At 39.5% G+C, this 17,467-nt stretch overlaps 6 protein-coding genes and 2 non-coding genes across 10 annotated transcripts; 5 read left to right on the top strand and 3 right to left on the bottom strand.

Annotated features, from left to right (window-relative positions):
* Nucleotides 1–3,149: 3,149 nt before the first annotated feature.
* On the bottom strand, nucleotides 3,150–4,003 carry LOC103835399 (cold shock protein 2). The gene has a single exon (XM_009111560.3). It carries the CDS (start codon nucleotides 3,938–3,940, stop codon nucleotides 3,392–3,394), a length of 549 nt encoding a protein of 182 aa, XP_009109808.1. The 5' UTR covers nucleotides 3,941–4,003; the 3' UTR covers nucleotides 3,150–3,391.
* A 36-nt stretch (nucleotides 4,004–4,039) lies between these two features.
* LOC103835398 (60S ribosomal protein L17-1) lies at nucleotides 4,040–5,849 on the top strand. Its single transcript, XM_009111559.3, has 7 exons — nucleotides 4,040–4,209; nucleotides 4,285–4,321; nucleotides 4,403–4,443; nucleotides 5,023–5,253; nucleotides 5,343–5,445; nucleotides 5,519–5,586; nucleotides 5,676–5,849. The coding sequence occupies exons 1-7, from the start codon at nucleotides 4,156–4,158 to the stop codon at nucleotides 5,721–5,723; spliced, it is 582 nt and encodes a 193-aa protein (XP_009109807.1). The 5' UTR covers nucleotides 4,040–4,155; the 3' UTR covers nucleotides 5,724–5,849.
* On the top strand, nucleotides 4,528–4,658 carry LOC117127597. The gene has a single exon (XR_004450617.1). It is a non-coding gene; the product is annotated as a small nucleolar RNA snoR74 (small nucleolar RNA).
* LOC117127596 lies at nucleotides 4,763–4,893 on the top strand. The gene has a single exon (XR_004450616.1). It is a non-coding gene; the product is annotated as a small nucleolar RNA snoR74 (small nucleolar RNA).
* A 125-nt stretch (nucleotides 5,850–5,974) lies between the features above and the next one.
* LOC103835396 (putative F-box/kelch-repeat protein At1g27420) lies at nucleotides 5,975–7,705 on the top strand. The gene is made up of 3 exons (XM_009111557.3): nucleotides 5,975–6,639; nucleotides 6,816–7,039; nucleotides 7,126–7,705. The coding sequence occupies exons 1-3, from the start codon at nucleotides 6,206–6,208 to the stop codon at nucleotides 7,503–7,505; spliced, it is 1,038 nt and encodes a 345-aa protein (XP_009109805.1). The 5' UTR covers nucleotides 5,975–6,205; the 3' UTR covers nucleotides 7,506–7,705.
* Nucleotides 7,706–7,947: 242 nt separating this feature from the next.
* LOC103835397 lies at nucleotides 7,948–8,745 on the bottom strand. Of its 2 annotated transcripts, XM_033277455.1 has the most exons (3): nucleotides 8,505–8,704; nucleotides 8,114–8,253; nucleotides 7,948–8,075 (listed from the first exon to the last, which is right to left on the bottom strand). In XM_033277455.1, exons 1-2 carry the CDS (start codon nucleotides 8,637–8,639, stop codon nucleotides 8,155–8,157), a joined length of 234 nt encoding a protein of 77 aa, XP_033133346.1. In that variant the 5' UTR covers nucleotides 8,640–8,704; the 3' UTR covers nucleotides 7,948–8,075; nucleotides 8,114–8,154. The 2 variants fall into 2 exon arrangements, with proteins under 2 accessions (XP_033133346.1, XP_009109806.1); XM_009111558.3 differs by having other exon boundaries at nucleotides 7,948–8,253; nucleotides 8,505–8,745.
* A 355-nt stretch (nucleotides 8,746–9,100) lies between these two features.
* LOC103835395 (probable beta-1,4-xylosyltransferase IRX10) lies at nucleotides 9,101–15,053 on the bottom strand. Its single transcript, XM_009111556.2, has 5 exons — nucleotides 14,704–15,053; nucleotides 14,063–14,406; nucleotides 10,520–10,564; nucleotides 9,942–10,183; nucleotides 9,101–9,860 (listed from the first exon to the last, which is right to left on the bottom strand). The coding sequence occupies exons 1-5, from the start codon at nucleotides 14,792–14,794 to the stop codon at nucleotides 9,347–9,349; spliced, it is 1,236 nt and encodes a 411-aa protein (XP_009109804.1). The 5' UTR covers nucleotides 14,795–15,053; the 3' UTR covers nucleotides 9,101–9,346.
* A 242-nt stretch (nucleotides 15,054–15,295) lies between these two features.
* On the top strand, nucleotides 15,296–17,439 carry LOC103835394 (adenine phosphoribosyltransferase 1). 2 transcript variants are annotated; one of them, XM_009111555.3, is made up of 6 exons: nucleotides 15,296–15,602; nucleotides 15,766–15,870; nucleotides 16,110–16,220; nucleotides 16,344–16,436; nucleotides 16,830–16,979; nucleotides 17,081–17,439. In XM_009111555.3, the coding sequence occupies exons 1-6, from the start codon at nucleotides 15,458–15,460 to the stop codon at nucleotides 17,197–17,199; spliced, it is 723 nt and encodes a 240-aa protein (XP_009109803.1). In that variant the 5' UTR covers nucleotides 15,296–15,457; the 3' UTR covers nucleotides 17,200–17,439. The 2 variants fall into 2 exon arrangements, with proteins under 2 accessions (XP_009109803.1, XP_009109802.1); XM_009111554.3 differs by having other exon boundaries at nucleotides 15,303–15,602; nucleotides 15,763–15,870.
* Nucleotides 17,440–17,467: the final 28 nt, after the last annotated feature.

Here is a 17,467-nt window from a genome sequence, read left to right as displayed (position 1 = left end):
AGCGAGCGCGGCGGAGAGTGAAGTGGAAGTGAAAGTCCGTTAACGAATCGCCGTCGAAGAGAACCTCTCTCCCTCTCTCTGGGACTTTGTGAAGAGAGTGAAAAAGTTAGTTAGAGTCGCGGACTTTATAGGACCCGCAAAAAGTTTGTTACTCGATGATGCGGACTTCTAATTATTTATCAACTTCCCTTTAATCTTGGTTTAAGCGGACTTTCAAATCCGATATTTCCATTGTGATTTGTTGATTTACCGCTAATTATTACAATTAATAAATTATTATTCAAATACATCATTAGATAATGGAGCAAAAAGATTTCAATATCAACAATTCTCACCATGCATCTTTCATTTTTAACATTTTATCTCTTACACAATTAGATTCAACATTTTAGGTTCTATTGGACTAGACTCAGCCAAAAAACAACAAATTAGATGATAACTGATGATAGGGGTGGGCACTTTACCCGATATCCGAAGTGGCACCCGAACCCGATCCGAAAAACCCGAACCGAAATCCGAACCGAAGTAGCAAAATACCCGAACGGGTATTGAATAAGAAGAGATTGGATACCCGAACCCGAACGGATAATACCCGAACCCGAATGGATATCCGAAGATAACCGAACATATGTATAATTAACTTTATATTTCTAGTTTATATCTCTCATTTTATATAAAATATTTATATTGATACTACACATACTTTAAGTTCATATGATATACCTACAATTACGGAAAAAATGATTTGTTAATCACTTAAAATGCATGTCAAGTTTTTTATTTCAAAAATTAACAAAAACTTACGTAAAAAAAAAACTAAATTAATGCCTTTTTAGTTTTAAAATGTTATGTCAAAATCTATTAACCATTCAATCTATTGAAAATAGAAAATTAGTTAACTAAAAGTTATATTTTTAAATACAACAAACTTGAGAAATGAAAATTTTAATATTTTTTTTCAAAATCTAAATATCCGAACCCGATCCGAAATAACCGAATCCGAACTAAAAATACCCGAACCCGACCCGAAGTACAGAAATACCCGAACGGGTTCTAGACCTCTATACCGAAATACCCGAAAATCCGAAATACCCGATCCGAACCCGAACGGGTACCCGAACGCCCACCCCTAACTGATGAGTCCTTTTATCGTTCCTTGCGTAGAAAGAAAGAAAGAAAGAACCGTTTGACTCTTATATTAAAAACAAGTCGACAGTGGATATTTTGGCAGTGCTTGGCACTTACATTTTTAATACTTCATAAAATGTTATACAATTTTAATTTTTTGTTCCATTTTATTTGATTTTCAAGTTTTAATGTATATTTAATATTTATTTAATATGGTATGACCACTATACTATGCAATGTGTTTTTGTTATCAGTTAAAATGTTTCAGTTAGATATTAAATAATAGTTAGTTCTTAAAAGTCAATTCAAATAAAGTTTGTATGATAAAAATAATACACAATAGGAAAATGACAAAAATATATCGTAGTAAAAATATCTTTAATGAGTAATATATTTCTAACCTATTTACTATTAGGGATATATGTATTTTTCTATCTTTGATTGGATTGTTATTTTATGTTTGTGTGTTATTTTAAAATTAAAAACATGTTTTACTGTTATCGTAATCTACTAAAATATAACTACCATTCTAAATCAATATGTATTTTGTTTATTCGGTTAAAATACTTGAGTTTTTTGGTTTTTTGATGATAACCAAAAATAATTATTATTTGTTTGGTTTCATGTTATATAAAATTTAGACATTTCTGATGTCGAACCAATGGTTTCATATAAAAACTCATAAATGCATGAAAAATTAAATCAAATTTAGACAATAATTGAAAAAAAAATGCCACTTCATAATATATTAAATACTTGAGTTTTTATATAACAACCCAAAAAATGGCAGAAGCCGCCAGCCTCTTTCACAGAAATGGCAGAAGCCGCCAGCCTCTTTCTTGAAATGTAACGTGGGCTCCTCACTGGATGGAGGTTCTACAATAGCGGGTGCTGTTTGGGTGGTGCGAGATGCAAGAGGAGTTGTTTTACTTCACAGTAGAAGAGCTTTTGCTAATGTAAGCTCGCTTCATCAAGCCAACGTTATGGCTCTACATTGGGCAGCTGAATCCATGAGTGATCTGAAACTTAAGAAAGTGGTTTTTGAATTCTCAGCTCTTGAGGTTAAAAAGGCAATGGACCATCCACTTCTCTGTTTTGGACATTTCCAGTCTGTATCTCATGCCATATCGGCGATTTATTCCATCAGAGATGCCAAACTCAGCTATGTCACAAGCTCGTGTAACTTCATTGCCAATTTAATTGCAGTAAGTGTTACAAGAGATCAAAAGTATTAATCGTACGTCGCTAGGAATGGTCTTGTATGGTTAGCTACCCAGATTGGCCAGGAAGCATCAGCATGAAGGGCTCTTTTACGTAGAGCTTACGCTTTCTTCGGGTCTCCTTATCTTTGGTTTACTTTGCTCCTACTGGAGTACTGTTTTTTGGTTTTATTTATTTTGATTAGCTACATTGATCCTCCTCCCATCTTTTGATGGTGCTATGTTTTTTCAAAATTCTATAATGACAAAAAAAAAAAAATCAGTGATTTCAGTGGCAATTTTTTTGTTAGTTTTTGTTACCCCTAGCGTAATTCCCATCGGACTAATTCCCCGATTTTTCATACTAACCGCCCGTAATTCTGAATCCGAACACTGGTTATAACCATTTTTTTTCCAGGCTGTGGATACAATATTTAGTTTTTGACACTCTTACCGATCTCTCCTATCAAAGCTCGTGTAGCAAATTTGTTCTATTTTCTAAACATAGGTTGATTGTTTAGTTACAGAAAGTTTTTGTATTTTTAGTGTGTGTGTTAACAGATGCTAAAAAAGCAAGAGAACAACAAGGTGGATAATTGATTTTTTACCAATCTGAATTTGATTTAATGTACAGTATCCGTTAAAAAGGTGGATAATTGATTTTTTAACCAAGGCTTCCTCGGACCAAGGTCGCCCGCCCCCACACCTGAGTATCCAAATACGCAGTCTTACAAACAATCTGATTTGGACCAAGACAACTGTTTCTAGCTAGAATCTGTATATTTTTACCAAAACCAAAAACTCTCATCACTTTCTGTTGTCTATTGTAATTCTTTCAACTCCATTTACAAATAATACAAATGGATTAACACCAGTCTTAATTATGAAATCATCTTTCACCCATCACAAACACCACATTAAACCGTCAAAAAGCATAAACAAAATAACCATCAACGTGATTAAACCGATAACCGAAAATAAACCAAGAAACGAAAGAGATCCATCACAAGCAAAAAAGCGAACAATAAATAGATAATAAGCTGCGATAATGCTTCTCCATCTGATCAACGTCCACCGCTAGTGCAATCCCTGGCAAAATGCCCCGACTCGCCACAGCTGTAGCAGCTTCCTCCGCCGCCACCTCCACCACCACCTCCATAACCACCTCTCCCTCCTCCTCCTCCGTATCCTCCACCACCTTCGGAACAGTCTCTCGCAATGTGACCTGGCTCACCACACTTGTAACAGTCGCTTCCTCCTCTACCACCACCACCTCTTCCGCCGCCGAACCCACGACCTCCACCTCTTCCACCGCCTCCAAATCCACGACCTCCGCCAGACGAGCCACCACCGCTGCTGCCTTGGACAGGAGCGCCGTCGGGTCCAGACACCTCTATCGCCTTGGGACGGCCGTTGTTGTCGTTCTCGACCTGGAACTCGACAGGCTCCTCCGCGGCGAGGCTTCGGAAGCCCTCAGATCTGATGGAGGACTGGTGAACGAAGAGATCGTCGCCGCCATCGTCGGGAGTGATGAAGCCGAACCCCTTCTGTGTGTCGAACCACTTGACAGAGCCCTTGCGCCTCTCAACACCAGTGTCTTGTCCGTAACTCATCTCTTTCAGATTCTCTCCTTCTCTCTGAAAAAAAAAAACGAAACCCTAGTAATCAAAATCACGAGATAAACAATCAGCTATTATAATAAATAAATAAACGAAAAAAAAACTCAGCAAAAAGCCCATTTGTGAAGTGATGAGAAGCGGCCCAATAAGGCCCGTTAAGTCAAAATGCGTCCGCCGTTTAGGGTTTTAGTTGTCCCCCCACGTTATATATGTCCGTCTTCTTCAAATCTCTTGTCCATCAGATCTTCTCTTTGGCCGTCATGGTAAATGCTTTAAGCTCAGTAGTTGTGCTTCTATGCTTATTAGTTTGTTTTCTTATGTGTTTTTTCTTTATTCAGGTGAAGTACTCACAAGAACCAGACAACACCACCAAATGTGAGAACACTTTATTGTTAGCTTCACTATGTTATTGGGGTTTCTCTAGTGATATTGATTTAAATGACCATGATTATGTAGCTTGCAAGGCAAGAGGAGCCGATCTCAGGGTCCACTTCAAGGTAAAGTTCTTTTGCCAAGCTTGGAAATGAATAAGATTAATGTTTCTTGGGGCATACGCTTGTAATAACAACACACCTGAATAACAAAAAGCAGGGCTCTGTTTTGTACGTAACAGAGTTCACGTAAATGTCAGGAAAATCGAATTGGTCATCGTGTTTGGGTGAACCTACGTTTCTTATAATATCTGTTGGGTTCAGTTCATGATGGTACATTGTAGACTAGACCATGTTTTTCATTAGGCAAACTTTTTTCTTTTGGGAAATGAATCAGATTAGTGTTCATAGGGGAGAAGTTTGTAATAAGACCAAACCTGATTAACAAAAAGCAGGGTTCTGTTTTGTACATAGCAGACCTCACGTAAATGTCAGGGAAATCGAATTGGTCATCGTGTTTGGGTGAACCTACGTTTCTTTTTATATCTGATTGGTTCAGTTCATGATGGTATATTTTAGCTTTTGATCTACAAGTATTGTGGAGTATAGCATTCATTCTTTTTTTTTTGTTTGTAGCTACACTTGTTTTTTTTAAAATGATGCGTCATTTGGATTAATCTGATAGTTTTGTTAATTTGTGAACAGAACACTAGGGAGACAGCGCATGCGATAAGAAAGCTACCGTTGAACAAGGCGAAAAGGTACTTGGAAGATGTGATAGCTCACAAGCAAGCTATCCCCTTCACACGTTTCTGCCGCGGTGTTGGACGTACTGCTCAAGCAAAAAACAGACATTCAAACGGTCAAGGTCGTTGGCCTGCTAAATCTGCTCAGTTCGTTCTTGATCTTCTCAAGAATGCTGAGAGCAATGCTGAGGTGACTGACTATCCACTTCATTACCGTTTATACTTTTTATATTAGTATTGTGCTTATGTTCAATTACTATAAAACCATTTAATTATCAGGTGAAAGGTTTGGATGTAGATGCCCTTTTCATATCACACATCCAAGTGAACCAAGCAGCAAAACAGAGGCGGAGAACATACCGTGCTCACGGAAGAATCAACCGTATGTTCTTTCTTACGCTACTCTCTTTTTCAACTTCTATTTCGTTAACAGTGCTGACTCTTTATTTTTGCAGCTTACATGTCAAACCCATGTCACATTGAGTTGATTCTTTCAGAGAAAGAGGAGCCTGTGAAGAAAGAGGTAATTTATCTTCATCTCATTGCACTCGTTGTAATCCTAATTTTTCACCATCAGCGTTGTTCATTCTTTTTCTCATAACCTCATTGCAGCCGGAGACTCAGTTGGCAGCGAAGTCAAAGAAGGGAACCTCGTCTTGATCCTTATAGACTTGTAGTTACCATTATCACTTCGTGTTACAGCGCTTGGTACATTTTGTTCACTTTCTGTAAGACATGTAACCAAAATTTTAAAACACTTAATGAAGATTAGTTTTTGGATTACCAAAGCTTTGATTTACTACTTTATTTAAGATTATTAATTAACCAATACAAAACCTTAAGGCGAATGTTATTTGTAATTTCTATCAGTAAAATTAATAATCAGTTTATTTTTGCGGATTGGTTTGTAAATTGAACATGTCACTTTCTTTGAAAAGTAAACAGTTTAATTAAAATATGATTAGTTTAACAAGATCCTGATATTAAAACAGTGCAAGGGAGATGGATAAATTAATGATATCGTTATCAGTTTTATCCTATAATATTATTTTTTTCAACAGTCAGTTTATTTATAACAACTTTTGAACATAACTAATTTCGTGTAATAAGCGACTAATCCAAATCGTGGTGGACAATTAAAAATGGACTCGTCACCATCGTCGTTAATCCCCGGCTTAACAGACGACGCGGCGGAGCTCTGCCTCTCGCGAACCCCACGCTCAAACTTCCGTACCATATCCCAGGTCTGCCGGCGATGGAGGACATTCCTCAGGAGCGAGCATTTCGCATCCGTACGAGAGTTGACCGGAACGGTGGAGGAGTTTATGTGCGTTCTGATGGAAAGCGAGTGCGGAAGAGACGTCTTCTGGGAAGTTTTCGACGCCTCCGGTAACAAACTCGGACAGATCCCTCCCATCCCGGGGCCTACGAAGCGCGGTTTCGGCGTCGCGGTGCTCGGCGGCGGAAAGATCGTGTTCGTCGGCGGATACACGGAGGTCGAAGGATCTTCTTCGATCAATAGCACGATCGTCTCTGCTTCTGCCGATGTTTACGAGTTCGATCCTGCGTCTAACAGGTCTTCTTCAATCTGATCAATATGTGTGACATTATCTTCTCTAAAGAAACATAACTGATTCTGTTTTTTTACGAAAAAAAAAACATAACTGATTCTGTTTTTGTCTGAATTTCCGACCAAAGTGAAGATGTTTTTTTTTCTGAATTCTTGTTTGTCGGAATGATATATTTTAACAGGTGGAGGAAACTGGCGGGCATGAACATACCGCGTTACAACTTTGCGTTCGCTGTAGTGAATGGCCTTTTGTATGTGATCAGAGGTTATTCCACAGATGCTTATAGTCTTTCCAACTCGGAAGTATACAACCCGGAAACTAATCGATGGAGCCTCATGGATTGTCCTAACCGCCCGGTTTGGCGTGGCTTCGCATTCTCGTTCAAGTCCAAACTCTTTGCTGTAGGTGGGAATATGAGGACATATATAGATTTCACTGCAGATTGGTTGAACTAAGTTTTTTCTTACATAATTGATGATGATTTTTTTCAGGCAATGGATCGAGATTCATTGACATATATGACCCTAAAACGGAGACATGGGAAGAGCTAGACTCGGAGCAATCAATCTCTGTCTATTCATACACTGTCGTGAGGAACAAAGTGTATTTCATGGACAGGAACATGCCAGGGCGTCTGGGAGTGTTTGATCCGGAGGAGAATTATTGGAGCTCCGTGGGTGTGCCTCCGAGAGCGGGTGGGTTCTGGTTCAGACTAGGGGAATGGAACAATAAGGTTCTGCTGTTTTCGCGAGTTTGTGGACATGAGACCTTAATGTATGACCTTGATAAAGAGAATGGGTCCAAGTGGAGAGTCTGTGATCAGATTAAACCATCTGCTTCTCACTTGACCAGCGTTCTCATCAACTTCTGATTTTTTCCCCTTATTATTTGACTTCATTCTTTTGCAAAGTGTGTTGTAACGTTTTGTGCTGTGAGTGTGAGCTATGTGTGTTTGGCTCAAAATGCAACCTATACTTCAACTTTGTGTGCAAGTGTAACACTTTGGGGCTGTGTGATTTGTCTGTTTGGTCCTCAACTTTGTGAATGATTCATATATTTGTTGTTTGTATATACTCCTAAACTTGTTTTAATGCAAGTTGTCTGTTTCCTAAACTGTTATAACCAAACCTTGACAAATAAGAAAACAACCAGTGACATGACCATAAAATGAAAAAAAGAGAGAAATTAATTATATATCTAGTTTTATCAAATGATTAGATTAACACTAATAAGCTACTTAACGACACCTATAACTGCAACCACTGAGCAGACCCCCCGGGCTGTGTCTAACTCATCAGTGTAACATAACAAAATAGCAACAAGGATAAGGATTTTGATTAAGTTGGTGTAGCAAAGACCGGAACACAGTCACTTGTTGTTGCAGATTCAACATGTTTAGAAATCAATATAACCCACCACAAAGTTCAAATATTATTTTTGGTTTAAACAAGGTCAAGACAGAGAGACTTGATCTAACAGTAACGACCATGTTTGTAGCTTCTCGTCCTCCTCCTCCTCACTCAATTTTTCACAGCACTGGTACAAGTTTCTGTGTTGCTGCTAACTCCCGGAGAAACTGATGCATCTGACGTACCGCACGCCTTTAGAACAGCCTCATTCTGCAATAGACCCAATTAAAACTATTAATAAACACTTGTCTTAAACAAAATAAAAGTCGTTTTTATTTGAGATGGAGAAGCTTTTGCAAGATATATCAAAACACCAAACCACATCACATCACATAAACTGAACAAAACTCATAACAATCTTGCAATGAACTGATGATATTGAATTGAATCCATTTGATCAATAAACACAATCACAATCCATAAACCCTAAAAAAGGAAATGGTGAAGGAGAGAGAGAGTACCTGCCAAACGCGACGGAGGCGAGTTTTGGCATTGGCTTTACGAGTAGAGGTAAGCTTGATTCTCTTCCAAATGAGACCACCTGAATCGTGCTTCTTCACTATTTCCATCACCCGAGTTCCCCAAAACGCTCCCATGGCCGCCTCTCTTTCTCTCTAGCTCGCTCGATCTCCAGAGTAAGACAAGTAAAGGGTCTTTGATTAGTTTCAGCTTTTCCCTCTTACCAGCCCATTTCTTAGTGGACTCGGCGGCCCATTTCTAGTTACATACCTTACCAATTTTCCTAAATTCATAATATAATAATTTGTATGTTATTTTCAAAATAATTTTGTTTTAAAATATAAGTTATTTTCACATGCTATACAACTTTTACATTTCTTATATATTTAAGCTAATTGTACTATGAAAATTTATATTATATTAAATCATTCATATTAAAAAAAATAATTATAAGTTTTAATATTTGTTTTTTTAGGCAAAAACAATATGGCAGTGTATGTAAACATAGCATTTTGTGGACATCAACAGAGCCTGATACTTTCACTTTAAGTGTTAAGTCCATTTTGTTAGTGATCGAGATTTGTTGATTTACTTATCCTTAATTAAACTTTTTGGCTTTTGGATTATTGGACATTACGAGTTAACAATGTGAAATTGTGAAAACAACAAAGAGTAGTATGATCCACAAAAAGGTGTACATTCAACTTGACCCATGTAGCTCCACTTCTCTACTAATGTGATCTACAAAAATAATCCACCAGAGAAGGAGCACAACTGTTTTTTGTACGTAATTGAACATAAACAACATATGCTCTTCTCTCAAACAGCCAACGCCTTCTGAATTTTACCAAGGTTTAAGGTCACCAACAGGACCAGCGGTCCAGTTCAGAACCTTCTCACCTTCCCTCAAGTATATGCTTCTGTCGTGAGGTAACTTCCTCGCTAACCCGTTAAGTATCTGATGGAACGCGTCCCCCGGTTGAGCCGGTTGAGGAAACAGCATGGCTTGTTTCATCGAAGGATTCGCCAGAAGTCTCTGTTTCCTGAGGATCACTTCCGTTGGTATTGAGGTAAGGATCGTGTCTAGTTTAGGAACGTCTTTTTCCGCAACAAAGACTCCTATCTCTTCCCAGGGGATAGCGTCTGCGAAAGGCAGTACTATGTCGTCAGCTATGATAACTGGAATGCACCCAAACACAACCGCTTCAACTAGCCTCGGGCTCCATGGAGCCCATCCTAGAGGACATAGACAGAAGATGGATCTTTGCATGTCTTCGTAGTATGTTGTCGGGTGGTCTGTTGAGATGTCGAATAGAGGGTTGTTCTTGAAGTTCTCCCACACAGCTGCTCTTGCGCCTCTATACAAATACATATACTCCATTAAAACAATTTGATCATATGTAACACATCATCACTTTACTAGTCTAGATAAGATGTACCTTGCGTAATAGCCACCTTCTGGATCGTTGTTGACGTCGTAGAACAGACCGCGGAAGTAGACAAAGATAGAGCGTGGGATGTCTGGAGGAATATAATGGGCTTGCATCTTCTGTGGTGGTGCAAAAGGTGGAATAGTGATTGAGCCTTGGTCCAAACACACATGGTTCCTCTGACCAAATGTCTGAACCAAAGTGGCACGTTCGAGTAGTGGAAGAATCCCTCTTTTAATGGCCTTTTCCTCCTGTTTAGTGTCAAGATTAAATCTTCAGTTAATTCACTGAGACTATTAAGAAGATACTTAGTTTCCATGTAACCAAGCACTTAAAGAGATTATAGAAGAGCTAAATAATCAATTTTATCCATTACTAACTAGATCAGTTACAAACAAAACCGGTCATGAACATGGCAAAGCGAAACATTGGTTTTAATTACAAAAAACTAGATCTTCAAATTAATTAAAAGAAAATTTTATTAAATTTTTAACTAAATTATCTTTAGCTCCAATTTTTTAGTTAAACTATCTTTGGCTCCAAAAGTATATATCTAAAGTGTGTTCTTGAGTGGCGAGAAACTCTACCTGATAATGGAAGCAGGCACCAAAGTCATGTGGCACGACAAAGAATCAAATCTCTTAGAAACACAAAGAATTATAAGAACAACTTTTCTTATTAGCTTTAGAAACTACTCAAAACTAAAGCTCTCAATATGTTTCTCTTAGATCATATGGAACACCTCTCCATTAGACCTATATTTATATGAAAGACAATTCCCTTTAACATGTGGGATATGGAAAACACAAACCTAACCTAAATAGAAACTTCCTTTTCCTATTTCTAGGTTTATTGTGTTTATCTTAACATATTAAACATCTAATAATATGTTAAGTTTCCACAAGCTTGGAATTATCCAACATTCACCCCCTTAATTCCAACTTGAATTAGGGAGATCAATTTCTTGAACTCCGATTAAGCTCCTCATTTGCTTGAACTTAATCATCAAGTAATCATCCTCCACCACACCATGGTGTGCGAATCCACCCATTGAATTCACATCTTTCTCAAGGTTAGACCGGATGCTCTCCTTGCTTCCGTACCGCTTCTTCTTAGAATCGGCCCAGTTCTTGTATAACCTTCTCATGACCTCTTCACTTAAGTTGCGATGAGTCTTGTGGCTGAAGCTCACTGCGATGATAACTCTGGTCACATCCGCCATCTTGCGTACATGAGCTCTGGGAAGGATGTCGGCCTTCTGCTCAACACCCAACTGATTTATCTCTGGTTCATCTTCATCCTTTGAGAACCTTGACTCCATTGGTACGTGCGTTGTGTCACACGCTTCCACCTTTGTGTCACACACTCCTCCGTGAGTCGTGTTGCACACTCCTACGTGAGTCGTGTTACACACTTCCATCTTTGTGTCACACAGGATTCCTTGAGCATACCTCTCTTGCTTTATTCTGATTCCGTCTGCTCCTTGAATCACCTCTATGCCAAGGTAGTACGTTAGCTTACCTAGATCTGACATCTCGAACTTCTTAGACATCTCCTCCTTGAATTGCCTAATCACCTTAAGCGAAGTTCCTGTCACAAATAGATCATCAACGTAGATGGCTATGATCAAGACGTCTCCTCCTTGAGTCTTGCAGTACACTGATGGTTCCTTCGTGCACTTCTCAAATCTCATCTCCTTGAGAACCTGATCGAGTTTTACACTCCATGCTCTGGGTGCCTGGCGTAACACATGCAACGTCTTGTGTAACACACAAACTCGATCATCTTCTCCTTTCTTCTCAGAACCAGTCGGTCTATCTTCAAGCTCCCATATCTTGTTTCTTGTGATAGACTCCAACTCGTCTTCCATAGCTTCAACCCAATCTTCTTCACAAGATAGGTTGAACTCATCTGAGGCAATCTCTCCTCCTCTATCGGTGCATCCTAGATTGAGCACATCTGAGGCAACCTCTCCTCCTCTATCGGTGCAACCTAGATTGAACATAGCTGAGGCAACCTCTCCTCCTCTATCGGTGTGAGATCTTTTGAACCGATAGAATGCCTCACGATTATCTGCTGGTGTTGGTGGTGTGATACATCCACACAAATTTCCAAGCAATAATCTCACTGGCTTTGATGTACAAATCATGGCCTTAGTCAGGAATGTGTCTCTGGCTTGCTTCCCTGCGAGACATGTGTCACACACGCCTTCTTTGTGTGTTACACTCGGGAATGAGTGTCTCGTTTGCTTCTCTGCGAGACATGTGTCACACACGCCTTCTTCGTGTGTTACACTCTGCATTCCTACGACCATCTCCTTCCTTACCATGTTGTTCATCACTCCATAGCATATATGTCCTTGTCGAGCATGCCACCTCCATGTAGCATCTTCGTCCCTGACATGTAAACATTCCGGGTAGCTTATCTCCATAGGGGTCTTGTAGAGACGGTTTGGAGATCTTGTCACACGAACTAGCAACCTTCCATGCGAATCTGTGAGCGTTAAGTAGACATCTTTCATGTTAACCTCACATCCGTTCTCTGTTGCTTGCCCAAGACTCAATATATTGTGCTTCAGATCGGGTATGTAGTATATGTCCTTGAGTGCCTTCTTCTCTCCAGTCTTGCACACAAAGGTAACCACACCCTTTCCTACAATGTCAACACACGATCCATCACCAAACTTCACCTTCCCTTTGGTGTTGAGATTCAAACTCGAAAAGAACTCCTTGTTCCCTGTCATGTGATTGCTCGCTCCATTATCCAAATACCAGACACTTGCATTGCCTTTGTCGATATCAAGATTCTTCGGAATCACCTTATCTTCATTCAAAAACACCACCTCGTGTACATAGAGTGCATCAGCCTCTTCTGTCTCGTTTAGGTTAGTTTCTTGATTCTTCTCTGTCTTTTCGGGACAGACAGTTGCGTAGTGACCAGGCTTGTCACATCTCCAACATATCAGCTTTGAACGATTCTTCTTCGAGTTGTTATCTTCGGTGTGTGACGCACGGTTTTGGTTGTGTGACCTACCTCGACCTCTGCCTCTACCGTTCCGTCCTCTTCCTCTACCACGGGAATTCTCATAGCCCCTCTGACTATGCTCTTCATTGTTCGAAAACATCAGCTTCCCTTGGTCTTCTTTCTGAGTTTCTTCTCCTACACGCTCCTCGTACGCCTTAAGCCTTCCTACTATGTCTTCAAACCCCGTCGAGTTGAGATCTAGGACTTGCTCAAGTGATGCTACGATCTGGATATACTTGTGTCTTGGAAGACCCTTCAAGAACTTCTTGACCATCTTGGATTCTTCTATGTTTTCTCCCAACGAGGTTGCTTTGGATGATAGGCCCGATATCTTCCCCGCGAAGTCATCGACCGTATCTGAATCATCCATCTTCAACCTGTCAAACTCCGCCATCAACGTCTGAAGTCTCGCCTCCCTTACACGATCAGCTCCTAGGTGTCGCGACTTGATGGCGTTCCAGATCTCTTTTGATGCGGTTTGTTCTCCCACCTGGAGAATCAATGTTTCGGGAACAGATTGAAACAAAAGAGCTATCGCAACATCGTTCTTCTTTTGATCATCTGAACCAGGTTCGATTGTGTCCCACACTTCATGAACACGTAGTAGAACCTTCATCCTCATCGACCAAACTGTGTAGTTTGTCGATGACAACATCGGACATTGGATGGATGTAGATCCAAAGTCCTTCGTGCGTGGAGCCCTAGTCACGTCAGCCATCTTGCCGTCGCGATCTCTTGTTCACAAGCACCAGGATCTTAAGCTACAACTTAAGCTTAGATCGAGTCTCCAACCTGGGGCTCTGATACCAATTCAAATCTCTTAGAAACACAAAGAATTATAAGAACAACTTTTCTTATTAGCTTTAGAAACTACTCAAAACTAAAGCTCTCAATATGTTTCTCTTAGATCATATGGAACACCTCTCCATTAGACCTATATTTATATGAAAGACAATTCCCTTTAACATGTGGGATATGGAAAACACAAACCTAACCTAAATAGAAACTTCCTTTTCCTATTTCTAGGTTTATTGTGTTTATCTTAACATATTAAACATCTAATAATATGTTAAGTTTCCACAAGCTTGGAATTATCCAACAAAGAAGTGATCAGCACCTTCTGTCCGATTCCAATAAGGCCAATTCGATGAGATTAGTTGTATGGCGCTTCTCATCATACGCGGAGATTTAAATGGCAATGGCAAGCCGGTAGGAGTGAGATCGCAAGTGGGGTAAATGGGAGTGTAGAACCAATCAGCTTCATCGGGGTTACGCGTTCGGACAGGACTAGATAAGAGGAACCTGTGCATGAAAATCTCGGCAGCAAACATGTGCGTAAGACAACGAGGGTCTTTTTGAAGTAACTTTTTGTTGTACTTGCTTGGGAGGTCGTATACATAAACCTTAAGCCTCCCAACTGGATTATCCTCCAATACATCACCAGCACTTCCTGCATTTTTACACAACTTCTTAAGCAAATCAAATTATATATTTATGTGTAAACTAACTCTAAGCTCAGTCCAGAGCAAAGGCAAAGAAACCGGTCGTTTATGACATCACGATTTTATGCGACAATTTTATTTATATATGAAAAATTTATATGCAGAATATGAACACAACTTTTTATTTGAATGTATGACATTATGAAAACATTTTAAATGTCTAACTCGAACAACAACATTATTTGGCCACCACCAATGTACATTAGTTTCTTGAGAAGGTGTTCAATGCAACACTAGAATATTACCTGAGATTCGCTCCGTTCGAGCATTATGCTCAGCGGAAGAAGCAGACAAGAAGAGAAAGAGAAGAATTACGGAGAGAGAAGAACGGATCATCGTACCGGACGGAGATGTGTGGTGGGATTCTAGAGAGGAGAAGGAAGAGAATGTATATATTTAAGGAAAGAATATTGTTGAGAGGTCATGGGAGGAGGTGGTTGACGAGTTAACTTCGACATTAGGCTTTAGGGCTTTTTTTGAATAAGAAGCGAGTTTGAAAATGAAACGGGGACGAAGGATGGAAAACGAAATAGCTTCAAGTCACAGATAAGTAAGAGATGTTTTGCTTGTGATGTACGTTCTCGTGAATTCAACGACCAGAGAAGAAACTGATTGTGTGCCAGCATGGTTTCACTATATATCCATTGGGCCTCATTAGACGTCTACTGGCCCATTATAAGCGCATAAAGTGTTATAGATCAATTACCTGTTAATGAGTAGTTTGTGTCACATAATACAAAGATTGAGCATAAACACGGTGTAGAAAGAAAAACATGAACATTTAAACATGGTGTCCCGTTGTTCAAATGTCGTTTTCAATTTGATTTTTTTTTTTACTGTGAAATGATTAACATGTGTGAAAAGAATAAGCCACCAAGGAAGGTGTGTTTATTGTGGAGTTGAAAAGGCGTTGATCACGGCGTTAATCAACTACCACTCCGTCTCTAAAATTATTACATTCCTTTTTTTTTTTTTTTAAGATCTCAAAATCCAAATAATATGCAATCAATAGTTTCTTCTTACCATCTCTGTCTTGCTCATCCTCCTCCTCCTGTCCTTTGCCAACGTCTCCTCTGCCACCGTATTCCTTCGATCCGCCTCCCAAGCCGTCGTTCTACCACCTCCCTCGGCCTCTTCACTTGCGGTAGACCCCACCCACTTCTTATTTGCCTTTTTGTTCCTCTGTTTCCTTTAGATCATAAAATAGATATTTTGCTGGGTGGGGGGCAATACCGTCATTCGCAACTGTGTTTTCACTTATGGTCTGTGTTTCATCTGAGTCCCTCTTTGTGTGTTACATACAGCAGCAGTGAGTCGGGAGAGTGAAATGGCAGCTAAAGAAGATGGACAAGATCCGAGAATCCCCAAGATCGCTTCTTCAATCAGAGTCATCCCCGACTTCCCTAAACCAGGTCTCCCTTTTGTTCAAACTAGTTTAGAATCTTGATCTGTGTTTCCCTCTGAGGCTCTTCCGAATGGTAACTGCGGTTTGAGCGGTGCCGTACAAACGGTTTAACTGTGGTCTGCGGTGTGGTTTTAACAATTATAAAAACGTATAGATATATGGTATATGTAGAGATTTTTGTTATAGTTAACGGGAGGTTCGTAACATTCGAAACCTAATCATCTGGAATTGGATACTTTTGAACAGGGATCATGTTTCAGGACATAACTACGCTTCTTCTCGACACTGAGGCCTTTAAGGATACTATTGATATTTTTGTTGAAAGATACAAAGGCAAAGGCATCTCTGTTGTTGCAGGTAACTAACTTCTTCCATACCTTACAACTTACTGGTCTGTTTGGAATGAGCCTTTCTTTACCCTTTAGTGTGTGAAAGTTGATTCCTTTTTGTATGTAACGAAATGATTTGAAATGGTGACAGGTGTTGAAGCAAGAGGTTTCATTTTTGGACCTCCTATTGCGTTGGCTATTGGTGCTAAATTTGTTCCCATGAGGAAGCCCAAGAAGCTACCTGGTACATTGCCCTTTCCTCTAGTAGTAGTAGTTATATATTTCTATTTAGTTACAAAGGTCTAGTAGTAACCTAGTGGATAAGCTGTATAGTCTGTTGAAATGGGACAAATAGATTTTGGTAGACAGTTGTTAGTTTAAAATGGCTTCTTGCTCTTAAGTTTACAATTGTGTACCTATATCTTCTACTCATTTGCTAATTCATATTTCTTTTGTGGTAACTTGCAGTAGCCTAAGTGGTTGTTTCTTTGGTTATTGTTACATATTGATGGAGTAAGTTGTTTATGTTTTTACAAATTACGAGATAGGTGTTTGTTAAGTGATTTTTGGATACTTAAATTGAGCAGGACAACATGAATATCGCACTACTAATGATATTTGGTGGTTTGTTTAACAGGGAAGGTTATATCGGAGGAGTATTCGTTGGAGTATGGAACAGACAAGATAGAGATGCATGTAGGTGCGGTGGAGCCTGGTGAGCGTGCTATCATCATAGATGACCTCATTGCCACTGGTGGCACTCTCGCTGCTGCAATCCGACTACTTGGTAAGTACAAGATATATCTCGATGCAGCATTTGCTTGAATGAATAACAAAAAAAAATATTTCACAGTTAGACTTGACTCTCTATCTATTTATCTCCGGCAGAGCGAGTAGGAGTGAAGATAGTGGAGTGTGCATGCGTGATTGAGTTACCAGAGCTTAATGGAAGGGAGAAGCTAGGAGAGGCGCCACTGTTTATTCTTGTAACCTCGGATGCTGCTTAACAAGAAAGAAACCCTTACAGGAAAAATGGGGTGGTTTATTGGAGGATATCAAAATGTTACTTTTCATTGTATGGGTGAGAGACTTTTTCGTATGGGATTTGATGATCCCTTATTGTTTCCAACTTATATCACAACTGGCTCAGACTATAAAAAAATTGTGGCATTCTCCATGCCAGGATTTGATTACAGTGTTCTGATTGTTTTCCATTCAAAATAAAGTCTGATTAAGTGCATTTCTAATATATTTACTCCATTTTTTGTAAAAAAA

The sequence above is a fragment of the Brassica rapa genome, chromosome A08 (genome assembly GCF_000309985.2).
Source record: "Brassica rapa cultivar Chiifu-401-42 chromosome A08, CAAS_Brap_v3.01, whole genome shotgun sequence".
In the NCBI taxonomy this organism is placed as follows: Eukaryota; Viridiplantae; Streptophyta; class Magnoliopsida; order Brassicales; family Brassicaceae; genus Brassica; species Brassica rapa.
The sequence above is the reverse complement of the archived record's forward strand: the minus strand, read 5'-3'. Positions and strand labels throughout refer to the sequence as shown.